Source organism: Labeo rohita, chromosome 3 (assembly GCF_022985175.1).
Source record: "Labeo rohita strain BAU-BD-2019 chromosome 3, IGBB_LRoh.1.0, whole genome shotgun sequence".
Taxonomy (NCBI): domain Eukaryota; kingdom Metazoa; phylum Chordata; class Actinopteri; order Cypriniformes; family Cyprinidae; genus Labeo; species Labeo rohita.
The window spans coordinates 39,751,676-39,764,669 of record NC_066871.1 but is presented as its reverse complement, the minus strand read 5'-3'; the positions used below and the strand labels follow the sequence as shown (position 1 = coordinate 39,764,669).

At 35.9% G+C, this 12,994-nt stretch overlaps 2 protein-coding genes across 2 annotated transcripts; one reads left to right on the top strand and one right to left on the bottom strand.

The window, feature by feature from the left end:
* The first annotated feature begins 39 nt into the window (after positions 1–39).
* LOC127163401 (nuclear factor 7, ovary) lies at positions 40–3,640 on the top strand. The gene is made up of 6 exons (XM_051106616.1): positions 40–1,111; positions 1,274–1,369; positions 2,227–2,457; positions 2,543–2,565; positions 2,647–2,765; positions 2,960–3,640. Exons 1-6 carry the CDS (start codon positions 716–718, stop codon positions 3,460–3,462), a joined length of 1,368 nt encoding a protein of 455 aa, XP_050962573.1. The 5' UTR covers positions 40–715; the 3' UTR covers positions 3,463–3,640.
* A 2,973-nt stretch (positions 3,641–6,613) lies between these two features.
* On the bottom strand, positions 6,614–12,510 carry LOC127163393 (E3 ubiquitin/ISG15 ligase TRIM25). Its single transcript, XM_051106606.1, has 6 exons — positions 11,935–12,510; positions 9,194–9,289; positions 8,744–8,977; positions 7,427–7,577; positions 7,289–7,333; positions 6,614–7,184 (listed from the first exon to the last, which is right to left on the bottom strand). Exons 1-6 carry the CDS (start codon positions 12,490–12,492, stop codon positions 6,646–6,648), a joined length of 1,623 nt encoding a protein of 540 aa, XP_050962563.1. The 5' UTR covers positions 12,493–12,510; the 3' UTR covers positions 6,614–6,645.
* Positions 12,511–12,994: the final 484 nt, after the last annotated feature.

Sequence of the window (12,994 nt, the reverse complement as noted above, 5' to 3'; positions counted from 1 at the left end):
CGTTTGTGTGCTTGTGATTCTGTCTGCATGAGTTGAATGGGTGGAATTACTACTGTGCAAACCTGGGCTCCAAATGATGTCATTGGCGTAAGATGACAGCCGCCATACCTGGGATATTTTTGGCTTCACTTTTCTAGCAGAAGGAAGATGCATGGTCTATACTCTTTACAGTCTATGGGTCTGAAAATGTCAACGCTCATGGCCCCTAATGCACATTAAATCCACACTATCTCTAATACAGCTTCTGAGTTTTATTTTAGGCTAAGCATAGCACTTCATTCATAATGTTCAGGAACTCACATTCACTGAAATTGACAAATGTTGAGGAAAACTTTGCAGCATAAGTCACTGAAACAGAAAATATGTCATGTAAGTTGTCAAGTGCAAAGACAAGTGCAAAAGTAGTTGCAATGTTACTCAAGTAACCACTGAAACTCCACCCACATATAACACTTATCAGGAAGAGAATGACTTAGCTTTTCTTCCTGTCATAACAACTCTCTTCTTTCTTGAGAAAACAACATAAAACACACAAACAAACAAAAACAACAACAACGAAGAATTAGCGTGCAATGAAGAATACAGAGCAAAAACTTTCATGATGGATTTTTGAGAAGTTTGTTTCTAAACAGGCAGCAGATCTTTGTGATTATTTTTGAAACATCGTTCAGAAAGTGAAAGTACAGCTTAGATTACTAGAGCTCAAACAGTGAAAATGGCTTCACTACATGCAGATGAATTTTCTTGTCCCGTGTGCTGTGAAATCTTCAAGGATCCTGTTGTTTTATCATGTAGTCACAATGTCTGTAAAGAGTGTCTTCAACAGTTCTGGAGAACCAAGGAAACTCAGGAGTGTCCTGTCTGCAGGAGAAGATCCTCAAATGATCAGCCACCATGTAATTTTGCATTGCAAAACTTGTGCGAGTTGTTCCTGAAGGAGAGAAAGGAGAGGTGTTCAGCAGAATCTGAGGAGATCTGCAATTTGCACAGTGAGAAACTCAAACTCTTCTGTCTGGAGGACAAACAGCCTGTGTGTTCAGTATGTGTTAACTCACAACAACATGTCAGTCACACATTCAGACCCATCAGTGAAGTTGTTCCATCATGTAAGGTAAGACAGACCTAGAAGATTAAAAATTAAATTGTAAGTTCAATATTAACAATGTATAAATTTCTCAGTATCCTACCATTTTGCTTATACTATGTAGCTATTTTATACATAAACATATGCAAACATCTCTGGCATCTCATAGATTTTCACTTTAAATTCCAGGAGGAGCTCAACACAGCACTGAAGACATTACAAAAGAGCCTCAAACACAAAGAAAAAATTAAAGGAGAGTTTGAGAAAACAGCTCAACACATCAAGGTGAGGACTGATACTTCTGAGATTATTCACAAATTTGTTAAGAATAGCTGAATTGTTTGGCGAGGGGAGAAACTTCCTTATGGTGGTGTGGTGCTCTGAGTGTGTTGTTTGCTCTGAGTGAACATCCGGTGTGTTCTGCATTTGTAGAAGTCTAGCAGGTTCCATCTCAATCTGGGATTTACCTGGTCTTAAACTGTAACCATCAGCACTTTCAACAAATCATTTTATGCAAACACAGACAATGTGATAAATTTTCATGAGCCCTAAAAATGCATAAATCTGAAGGAAGATGTGAGCTAAAAGAGAAGTTGTCAAAGTTAATGTTGTTTACAAGATGAAAATATTTATATTTAAAGCTGCAGTCCATAATTTATTATTATTATTATTTTATTTTTTTTTTTTTTTTGGATAAAAATGATCCAAAATCAATTTTTGAACAAGTAACCAGTCAGCGTTTAAAACTATCTCCTTACCTTTGTCAGATTCACTCCGTTAAGCTTGTAAAAATGTTTTCTAATTTGAGTGGTACTGGTAGGTTTTTGCAAGAAATACAAGCATGCTGCCATTTGTCTTTGCATCTACAATGGTGCTGACAGCCACACATAAACTCACAACATTAGATTCATCCATGCTGAGGAGCCGTGCTGATGCACAACCCACGTTTAGAAGATAATTACGCAAATTGCAGGTTTCAAACAGATGGTGACAAAGAGGCAAAGCTTATGGACTACTACAGTACTTATACTTCAGAAAGTTAAAGTTGTAGTTACTTACCAACATTTACTCACTCACTCTTTATGCTGCTCTGGAATAGGTTGAATCTTTCAGATGATGAAGTGAATGTAATTTGATTTCAGTCTCAAGCTGAGCACACAGAGCATCAGATTAAACAACAGTTTGAGAAGCTTCATCAGTTTCTCAGAGATGAAGAAGAAGCTACAATCACTGCACTGAGGGAGGAAGAGGAGCAGAAGAAGCAGATGATAAAGGAGAAGCTGGAGGAGATCAACAGACACATCTCAGCTCTTTCACACACAATCAAAGACATGGAGGAGATGATGAAAGCCAGTGACATCTGCTTTCTAAAGGTCAGATTTCACATCATGGATTCATTGATTGATTGACTGATGATTGATTGAGTTGTTGATGATAAATTGTGTGTTTGTTCTGCAGGAGTTTCCAGTCTCAATGGAAAGGTGAGTGATCTGCTGGTGTCTCTGGTCTCTCTGCTTCTGATCCAAAGCCACTGCAGTTCTGACTCCTGAATGTTCTTCCAGAGTCCAGATCTCACAGCCGGATCCACAGACACCTTCTGGAGCTTTGATTCATGTGCCATGTTACTTGGGCAACCTGCCGTTCAGAGTCTGGAAGAAGATGCAGGACATCGTCCAATACAGTGAGTCTGGAGAAAATATATGCTCTTACACATACACTGGAAATGATACGTCTGAAAATTTAAAGATTTAAAGATGTCTGATGTGTTTCCCCAACAGGAGAAGTGTTGATAATTCATAATAATGTGTGTTCGGTTAAATCTTAATCATTATCTGAACATCAGAATAAAAGCACTTGTTGATTGTGTCTCATCAGCTCCAGTGATTCTGGATCCAAACACGGCTCATCCAGATCTCATCCTTTCTGATGATCTGACCAGTGTGAGATGGAGTGAGAACAATCAACCACCTCTTGATAACCCAGAAAGATTTGATGAGTGTCTTTGTGTTTTGGGTTCAGAGGGTTTTAACTCAGGAACACACTGCTGGGATGTGGCGGTTAAAAGAAGTTCACACTGGAGTGTTGGAGTAACTACAGCATCAAATCAGAGGAAGGGGGATGAATTCTTTAGCACTGATGTCTGGAGTGTGCGATATGATAAGTATGGACTGTCAGAAAAGTTTGGTTTTCCTGTTAAACGTGAGCTTGAAAGGGTGAGAGTTGATCTGGACTATGACAGAGGAACAGTGTCATTCTCTGATCCTGTAACTAACACACATCTACACACATTCACAACCACCTTCACTGACACTGTCTTGCCATTGTTTCGTAATCTTGATGAAACAACCTATCTGAAGATTTTACCAGTTACACTCTAACAGTGAAAATCACTGTTGAATCTGATCCTGCTTATGAATCAATAATATTTTTATATAAATATAAGATATATAAATAATATATTTAAATACTCTATTGAATTCTTGTACAAATAAGATTTACTGTTATCATCTATAATAACACTTTGCTTGCATTTTTTTTATTTTCAAGAAACTCTTTGAGACTGTTTAGACTGAGTATCCTTAAACGTACATCACTTCCCATAATTGAGTAATTCTTTCAACATCGTCTCTCTGTTTTTATATATATATATAAATCAGCAACAATGTGTTTAGTCCATCTGGTCCCTCTATTGCTTCTCTTATTTGTGTGAATAAAGAAAACATACTTTTTCAATAGGGGCGAGTACCAGAAAACAGATTATTGACACAAATTCATGTGAAAAGACTACAGGGAACACTCCTTCAGAGTACACCTTCACAGTTTGTTTTGTTTGTTTGTTGTATCTTTTCGAGAGTATAACTAATAAACTTGTTTTATCAAATAAATAATACACATTTGTGACACTTGAACATACTTCAACATAAATAATGTAAACGTGTAGTTTATTTTGCTAAATAAAGTATTAGCACCATCTAGTGGATATATTGGGTGAATTACAAATAGCATTTTGGTATACTTAAAAGACAGTAAAGGACGATTCAGAATCTGATTGTCCTATTGTGCACAACCACAAGGAATTAGCTGTGACATTGTGCATTCCAGTACTGTTAATACAAGATATGTAATGTATTCAAAATTATAAGAGCTTTTCTTACATTCTCCTTAAGCCGCTTTACTGTTTTGAATGTGTTCAGCTCCAGGTTGTTGACAGCCAGTCGTTAAACCTTACCTTCTGCATGGAGACTCAGACGTCAAAACAAAAATGAGCAGCTGAATCCATTTATGAAGAGCCTTTCCACAAGGTCAGGTTCAGTGTTGCCAACTAATATTCACGGGAAGTTCCTACAGGAAGGTCAATTTATTGCTAAAAGTTGCTAAATAACGTTGTGATGTCGCTGCACGATGACGCCATCACGTAATCACGACGCAAAATTGTGTCACTGCATCAAACTTAGCAACAAATATATTTTACAGTATGTTAATTTAGATTTGGATGTCAAATAGTAGGCTATAAATACATAATATAATAAATAAAATATAAATAACTATTTATAAATACAACACTGAATCACTGAACACTTGCACATTTTTATTAGCTACCCAGCTAACAATTTTTGGTTCCCAGAACGTTCTGGGATCGTTAGGTTTTGGTTCCCAGAACGTTCCTAAGAACGTTCCCTATTGGTTAGCAATGTTCTGAGAACGTTCCCGGAACGTTCCCCTAACCTACGGGGAACGTTCTATTTACGTTAAGAAAACATTCCTGGCTAACCAATAGGGAACGTTCTATTTATGTTCCTAGAAGGTTCCCTGAAAGTTCTCTTAAGGTTCCCAGAACGTTCTCCTAACCTCTTCACTCCGATACCGCTGCCGTATGTCAGCACTCCCGCGTCCCGTAGTAATCAGCATGGAAGACGAACGGATGTGGACCTCAATAATCACTACTACAAACCATGTCTTGTTTTAAACTATTGTTTAATCCTTACAGATATTTAGAGCACATTTAGCCATCATAAGGCGCATTAAATGACATTAAATTATCCTTTAATATGCCAGATTTGTTTTATTCGTTAATATATAAGATTAGAAGTACCATAACCCAGATTTTGTTTATTAAAGCACCAAATAACACTGACTTCAACAAAATATTGGATTTTAAAAATGTGAATTTTATTTTTACAGACATTGAAAACAAATAACATTTATTTGACTTTACTTAGAATAATATTACATTTGTTTCTTACCACTGAATTAACGACGATGTGCTTCTCTCTTTTGGTCACAAAAACTTCTCCGTTAACATCATGTTCTCTTCAATTAGACGTGTCAAATTTCCCTGAAGTCACAATATTTACTCTCGTATATATATATATTAATTATGAGTAATTATTCATTAAAGAGATCAATCAACGAATGTTAGTCAGTCAGTAATAAGAAATGACCGTTAATTTTTAAATTACGCGAGTGCGCGGCTTTCTGTGGAAGGCAGGATTAAGCGCGTGCTGGAGAAGCGCGTGCACATCAGAGGCGCGCAGAAAAGAAATATACAAACAAACCCAGTGTTAATGATATGATTTTCTGACTACGCTTAACCTTGGCTTAATTTTAGCTATAAAATTGGAATTATATTATCATAAATTATAATGCGATTTGACCACTTTGATGTCTACACTTATTAAACGCTTATTTCAGACATGAAATTCTGCAAAAAAATAGTTTGTTTATGATGAAAACGTATACATTTCAGCATTAGAATGATCAGAAAGATCTGCAAAGTTTTTATTAGTTTACATGGATATGACAACTAAAAATAACCTGCAGGGAACGTTCTGGGAAGGTTCTTTTTTTATAAAATTAAACCAAAAAATAACCTGCAGGGAACATTCCTAAAACGTTCTCATTTGGTTCCCAAAAAAATAACCAAACGGGAATTAGGGGAACATTAGGGGAACATTCTGTGTTTGCTGGGTAGTAACGTAGTAAAACTACACATTCTCAATAATTGTAGTTTTATTAGTGTATAGTTTCACAATGTATTAGTAGTTAGTACAATACACTCAAAGAAGAGTCTGTAAAAATAGGGCACGATATGAAGGAATCTGCATTGATTTTTTTTCACAGGTTTTTTTTTACCTGCATATTTAATTACGCATTGTATTTTGTGTTTTCAGGTTACATGGTTACAAAGGATAATTGAATTAACTGATCAACAATTGCAGGTACAAGCAACTAACAATGTGTATCATAAATTAACAATTAATTCAATTATTATTATTAAATTGAACAATTGCAAATAGCAGCTACTTAACTCGTGTGATGTGTGTACTGCTAGGCATCTTTGGTTTCCTCTTTGTGTGTAATTTAGATGGAAAATGTGTGTGTGTGTGTGTGTGTGTGTGTGTGTGTGTGTGTGTTTGTTGTTGTTTTAGTCACTTATCAAAAGTTGTTACACATTGCCAAATAATAGTGTTAATATCTTTAAAATTTAAATGAATATTTGATATGCATCAAATACAAATACAGTCATGACATTTTTCTTGTAACATTTTCTGATTGATAAATTATATTTTTAAATTTTGCTCCTCAATGATCCTAACAGAGGAGATACTTCCAGCAGAAAATGCAGGGTATAAGGGTTCAGTGAAAGTAGTCTGGACTCTGTGAAGGAGAGTCATTTTGTCAGAGACGCTGTAGAAGGACAGAGTTCCTGCACTGTGATCCAGATACACTCCTATTCTAGAGGAGCAGACACCAGGGATTGAGACTTGCTTTTTGTCATGTATGAAACTGAAATTTTGTAGATAGCAGCTGAATCTCCAGGACTTTTTGTTGCCACCAAGTCTACAGTCATCACTTTTTCCTTTACGTCCAATTCCTTTGTAACAAACTGCTACAGCCCATTGCTTCCCACTGCACTCGACCTCCCAGTAACAGCGACCACACAAACCCTCTTGACACATGACATTTGCATATCTTTCAAATCGCTCTGGGTGATCAGGATATTGGTAGTTTTTATATGTAAATGATACTTTCCTGTTGTCCTCAGACAGTTTGAGGACATTGTGTGCAGTGTTTGGATCCAGGTGAAGGTCACAAAAATCTGAGGAGGAGAAATGAAAAATATATATACACAACAAAGTATACTTTATACTTTTTATACTTATCAATTGTTGTTTGCCTCTAGGAAACCGCATTTGAACTTACACTGCAAAAAATCATTTTGGGTCTTGGCAACACGGACTTTTGACACTGAAGAGACAACACAAAACAAGCATGTGATTAATTTGTTGGTTTAAACTTACAGAGTATGAATGGCAATACAATATATCAAAATATTCAGACCTTCTTGTGATATTTTAGCTGTTTGCTGTTGACAGACGTCCTCCAAAACCTCCTTAAATATTGAGATTGAAACATCTTTAAAAAACAGATGAGTGTGTTGAGTGATGGGAACGTTTTCAAATGTGGGTAAAACACACACAGACTGGCAGTTCTGAAACGAGACAAAAAACACTGCTCGTTATGCACAGGAGACTACCCTTACGAAAAATAAGTTTAAGTGTGCTATTAGTATACTTCTTTTAAACTAAAAATAGGAAAATATACTTTCCATTTTACTTCCTTTCAGAAATTTGCTTTTATATACTTATCAGAAATATACTTAAAATGACATTTAAGTATACTTGACATCCATGTTTTCATTGTTATACAGTAGGGGGCGCTGTTACACATCCTCTGTACAGAATTTCCAAAACACAACTGAAGAAGAAACTGAAACAACAGATGCTTCCACATGTAATCTAACACAATCGTCTGACAAAAAACAGCATCAAAACCATAGATATGTAAAACTGTGTAACGTTATGGAAGAAAATGTCACCCCATGAAGAGGTAATAATGACTGTCAAGCTTTGGGGTGTTGATCAGCTCCATCTATGCTTTGATTATCATGAATAGTCTTTTTTATTAGCTTTTTGTTCAAAATGTTGTTTATTTATTTATTTTATATCTATGAAACTTACCCACATTCAAGTGTTTATAAAAAAGAATGCACAAAGCTATAATAAAATGTTTTTGTTTACAAGCAGATACCCTGTTCTTTCTGTTGATGGTTTGTATGTTCAGATATTCATATAACAAAATGTATACAAATTAATACCTTAATAGGACCATAGTAGTATACTTAAAGTATGATGTAAAGTTCTCTTAAAGAAAACTTTGCAGTATAAAATCACTAACTAGTAGGTTACTGAAATTATACTTTAAAGTGTACTAAAAATGTATAAAAAGTATTTAATTAGTAAACTATCAGTATACCTATAAGTTCACTTTTAGTATAGTTGCACTACAAACTGAAAACATTGATGTAAACTAGTTGTGTACTCAAAGTTTACTAAAGTGTACTTAAAAGTATACTTGTATATACTAGGAAGTGGGCCAATTTAGTCCCAAGAAGTATAGAAATAGTACACTTAAGTGTACTACTAGTGCACTGATATCTGTATACTTACTACATAAAGTATACTTAAAATATATTTGAACTTTACTTAAGTATTCTTAAGCAAACTTGAAGTATACTTCTTTTTGGTAAGGGTATTCAAAAATGTTAAACAGTGTGTCAGTATACGGCAGTATTTATATGGACTTTCAATTCATTACCTTTAGAAAATTGACCTGATCATCAACAATTAGAAGTTTTTCAATCTCAGCTTGTCTTTTTCTGAGTTCTGTCAGTTCTTGATCCAGATGTTTGTGAAGTTCCTCTGCTCGATCTATCTCAGTCTTCTCCTGAGCTCTGATCTGCTCTTTAATCTCAGAGCGTTTCTTCTCAAGAGAGCAGATGAGCTCAGTGAAGATCTTTTCAACGTCCTCCATGGTCTCTAGTGCTGAACTCTGTCAGAGACACAAAGATCTGATCATACAGATCATCACTGCAACTCAAAACAATGTCGGTAGACAGTAAATTAGTGGCTGTCAAGCAAATAAGAACACTGTGAAATCTATGTCCAAGTCAAATACTTTCATCATTGTCTACTTTTATTGAATTTACGAAATCTACTTTTGTGGTCAAACAAACTTTACAACTAAAGAACAGATAAAGAAACTTACTTTAAGAAGCTTCACAGCTTCACTGAGTTTCCGCTGACTTCTCTCTCGCTCCTCGATCAGTTTGTGGCACATCTCCTTTATCTCCTTCAACTCTTCCTGAGGATGTTAACAAAAAAAAAAAAAAATAAGAAAACAATAGACAAAAATAGACACAACATCTTATCACTCTGGTAAAGGGGTGTAACAAGGGGAATCAAAATTACAAACTATAAATGCTAGCAGCTCCTGACTGTAAATTTTGGTAGGGCAGATTCTGGGTCTTAGTGCTAGTTTATCATAAAAAATTTGTAAGCTTTATAGTCCCTGTTATAGTCCCTATAATCCCTGTTTTCAAACATAAAATACCCTATATAGCCTAAAGACTGCAAATGACTCAGAGACCAGCTTGACCCACTTAGTGTGTTCACACTTGTAGTTTGGTTCGTTTAGTTCATTTGGTCCAGACCAAAAAAAAAAATGATACATTTGGTCCTGGTCTGCTTAGCGTTCACAATGCCATATTTGACAGTGAACATAAAGATACTGAACCTAAAGGCATAGTGATACGTTTACAACCTGATTTGTCAGGCTGAATGACGTATATTTTATGATGGAACTCACTGAACACTCCAAACAAAAGGAAAAGGTGCATTCAACTTAAAGGAGAAGTCCACTTCCAGAACAACAATTTACAAATAATTTACTCACCCCCTTGTCATCCAAGATGTTCATGTCTTTGTCTCTTCAGTTGTAAAGAAATTATGGTTTTTGAGGAAAACATTTCAGGATTTTTCATCATACAATGGGCTTCAATTGTGCCCCCGATTTTGAACTTCCAAAATGTAGTTTAAATGCAGCTTCAAAGGACTCTAAACGATCCCAGCCAAGGAAGAAGGGTCTTATCTAGTGAAACGATCGCTCATTTTTAAAAATATATATATTTTTTTTTATACTTTTTAAGCACAAAATGTTCTTGAATGATTCACTCATTTTGAATGGATCTTTAATGTGACTCAGGAAGAACAAGTCATCTCGGGGAGTGATTCGTTCAGTCGTGCATGCGCAACATCCTATTAGGTTCTGTACAGGAATTAGTTCACCTATTTCGAGTCTTTGGGTTTTGAGTCATTCGTTCATCTTATGGGGCTGTCACGTAATATTTTGTCAAAATAGACTAAAGACCAAGGTAAACAATGAATTAATCTTTTCTGTTTCTTATAGCATTGCAGTTTTGTCTTGTTTGTAGTGTGATCAACATTTTTGAGCAGTAGATGTGTTAGGGAAGGAACACGTAAGATTTTAATTTATTTGGTCAAAATGAACTAAATGACTCGCGAAAACATTTGTTCATTTTGCTGAACGAGACTCAAAGTCAGTAAAATGATCCGAACTTCCCATCACTACTATGAATCACGTCTAAGTTCATTGTCTGTGTACTCCGGCTCAAAAAGGTTGAGAATGGCAAAAAAAAAAAAAACTCATTTTCTCCTACAACTTCAGAATCGTCCGACATCATTGTAGCTTTTTGTTTGTAAACAGCGTTTGACTTACTTGAACTTTGTTAGTCTTTGCGCATTCGCTTTGTGAACACTGGGTCTGTAGTTCCGTGTGACCTTTCGACGTGATTCAATAGTACGTAGCATCATGAACGAGCCTCCCAGAGTCTGTGCTACACAAGCTTTTTTGCTTAAAAAGTATACAAATTTTTATTTTTCAAAAAAAAAAAGACTAATCGTTTCGCTAGATAAGACCCTTCTTCCTCGGCTGGGATTTAGAGCCTTTTGAAGGTGCATTTAAACTACATTTTGGAAGTTCAAAATGGGGGCACAACTGAAGTCCATTATATGAAGAAAAATCCTGAAATGTTTTCCTCAAAAACCATAATTTCTTTACGACTGAAGACAGAAAGACAAGAACATCGTGGATGAAAAGGAGGTGAGTAAATTATTTGTAAATTGTTGTTCTGGAAGTGGAAGTTGAATGCACCTTTTCCTTTCGTTTGGAGTGTTCAGTGAGTTCTGTCAAGTCAAATACACCTAATGCTATCTGCTGGACTAAGCATGCTCATTGTTGTGCGTCTATAATTTTATTATTTTCACCTCCTGCAAATTCACAAAGAGTTCATATAAATGCACTTTACCTCCTCATTGCTCCATGTTTGCCCTCTGCTCATTTTGTTTTGGATTTACCCAGCTTGTTCCCTTCGTGAAATCATGTCGCATAGCGGCGCATCTTGTCATTACGTCCTGTTTTTGGTTCATTTAGAAGTATTTGATGCAAGTTGTGTTCATATTTCATTCGAACCACACCAGAGTTGGTTTGGAAGCGGACTGAGACCCATCTTTTTAGCGGTCTCAGTCCACTTGTTTGGTGTGCGCCAGGGTTCGGATGGCAGTGTTTACACTTACTTAATGAACCGCACTAACAGAGCAAACGCATCAGAGTTTGTTTTAATCGAACCAAACATGACAAGTTTGAACACACTCTGAGTTTCATAATACATGCCTGCCGAAGCCATGTGCTACATTTTAATATCTCACTTTGCGACTTAAAATAGTCTAAAAATTCTGAAGCATATTTTTTGCAGAATGCTGAACACATTTACAATTTATTATTGATTCGGTATATATAGAGGTCTACGTTTTGGATTCATATCTTGATAGGGCTCAGCCCCACCTGTCCATACAGATGAGCCACAGCTGACTTTTAATATATGCAATAAAATAATGCATTTTTTAAATTATTATTATTGTTGATATTACCTTTTTACTAGTACCTTCTGAATCCACAGACACCACACTGTGTCCTTTATGATTATCAGTACACAAACAGCAAATGCACTGACGGTCATCCTGACAGTAAATCTCCAGAAGTTTCCCATGACTGAGGCAGATGTTCTCCTGAATGTTTCTGGAGGCTTCGACTAGTTTGTGCTTCATAAACGCAGGAGATTCATAGTGAGGCTGAAGATGAGTTTGACAAAAGGAGGCCAAGCACTGCAGACAGGTTTTTACAGCTCTGTTCTTCTCTGTAGTGCAGACATCACAGTCCACAGCAGCCGTTTGTAGGGACGTCTTCTGCAGTGTCTCCATCATCTCAGCTATGAGGGTGTTTTTCTTCAGTAGAGGTTTCTGACTGAAGCTCTCTCTGCATTGGGGACAGCGGTACGGCGGCCCCTGCTCTTTCTGGTCCCAGCAGACAGTAATACAGTTCATACAGTAACTGTGTCCACAGGGAATCGTCACAGGCTCCTTCAATCTATCTAAACAGACTGAACAGCTAAACTGATCCACAAACTGACTCGCTTCTGCTTCTGCCATTTCTTTGCAGTGAATTTGACTTCTGTCTTGCAATAAGAGCTGTTTTGTCAAGAAAAGCAACAATATTTGTCAAATGCTATTTTTTAAGTATGCATATTATTTCTAACCAAAGTATTTAACCAGAATACTTTAAAAGAAGCAGAATCACAATGTTAATCACTTTTTTTTTTTTCTGTTCTCTGCTCATCAACTGCAGGCTGCAAATACTATTGCCTTGTGCTGTCAGTTTAACCTAACTCATATTTAGCACAGAATAGTCTTTTCAGACAAAATGACTATAGAAATAGGTTTGTAGTTTTAAAGAATTATTGAAATTGTAAAACGTAAAACGTATAGTTTTGTTGTAGTATAATTATGTAACGTAATCAAGTATTCTGTTTCAAAAGCTTTACGGTTTTATTAGACAACAAAATCTAAAATATTCGTTTAGCAATTAAGTACAAAAATAAATTTAGTTTCACCAGGCCTGTATAAGTTACAGGAGTAGAAACGATCTGTACAT

Bases quoted from the DNA above. Each gene is read 5' to 3' on its own strand.
- LOC127163401 (XM_051106616.1), top strand. From the start codon at position 716: ATGGCTTCACTACATGCAGATGAATTTTCTTGTCCCGTGTGCTGTGAA. The intron at 1,112-1,273 runs GTAAGACAGACC...TTTAAATTCCAG, and splicing joins AAGTTGTTCCATCATGTAAG to GAGGAGCTCAACACAGCACT. The intron at 2,458-2,542 runs GTCAGATTTCAC...TTTGTTCTGCAG, and splicing joins GTGACATCTGCTTTCTAAAG to GAGTTTCCAGTCTCAATGGA.
- LOC127163393 (XM_051106606.1), bottom strand. From the start codon at position 12,492: ATGGCAGAAGCAGAAGCGAGTCAGTTTGTGGATCAGTTTAGCTGTTCA. The intron at 7,334-7,426 runs GTCTGAATATTT...TTGTCTCTTCAG, and splicing joins AGCTAAAATATCACAAGAAG to TGTCAAAAGTCCGTGTTGCC. The intron at 7,185-7,288 runs GTAAGTTCAAAT...TCTCCTCCTCAG, and splicing joins CCAAAATGATTTTTTGCAGT to ATTTTTGTGACCTTCACCTG.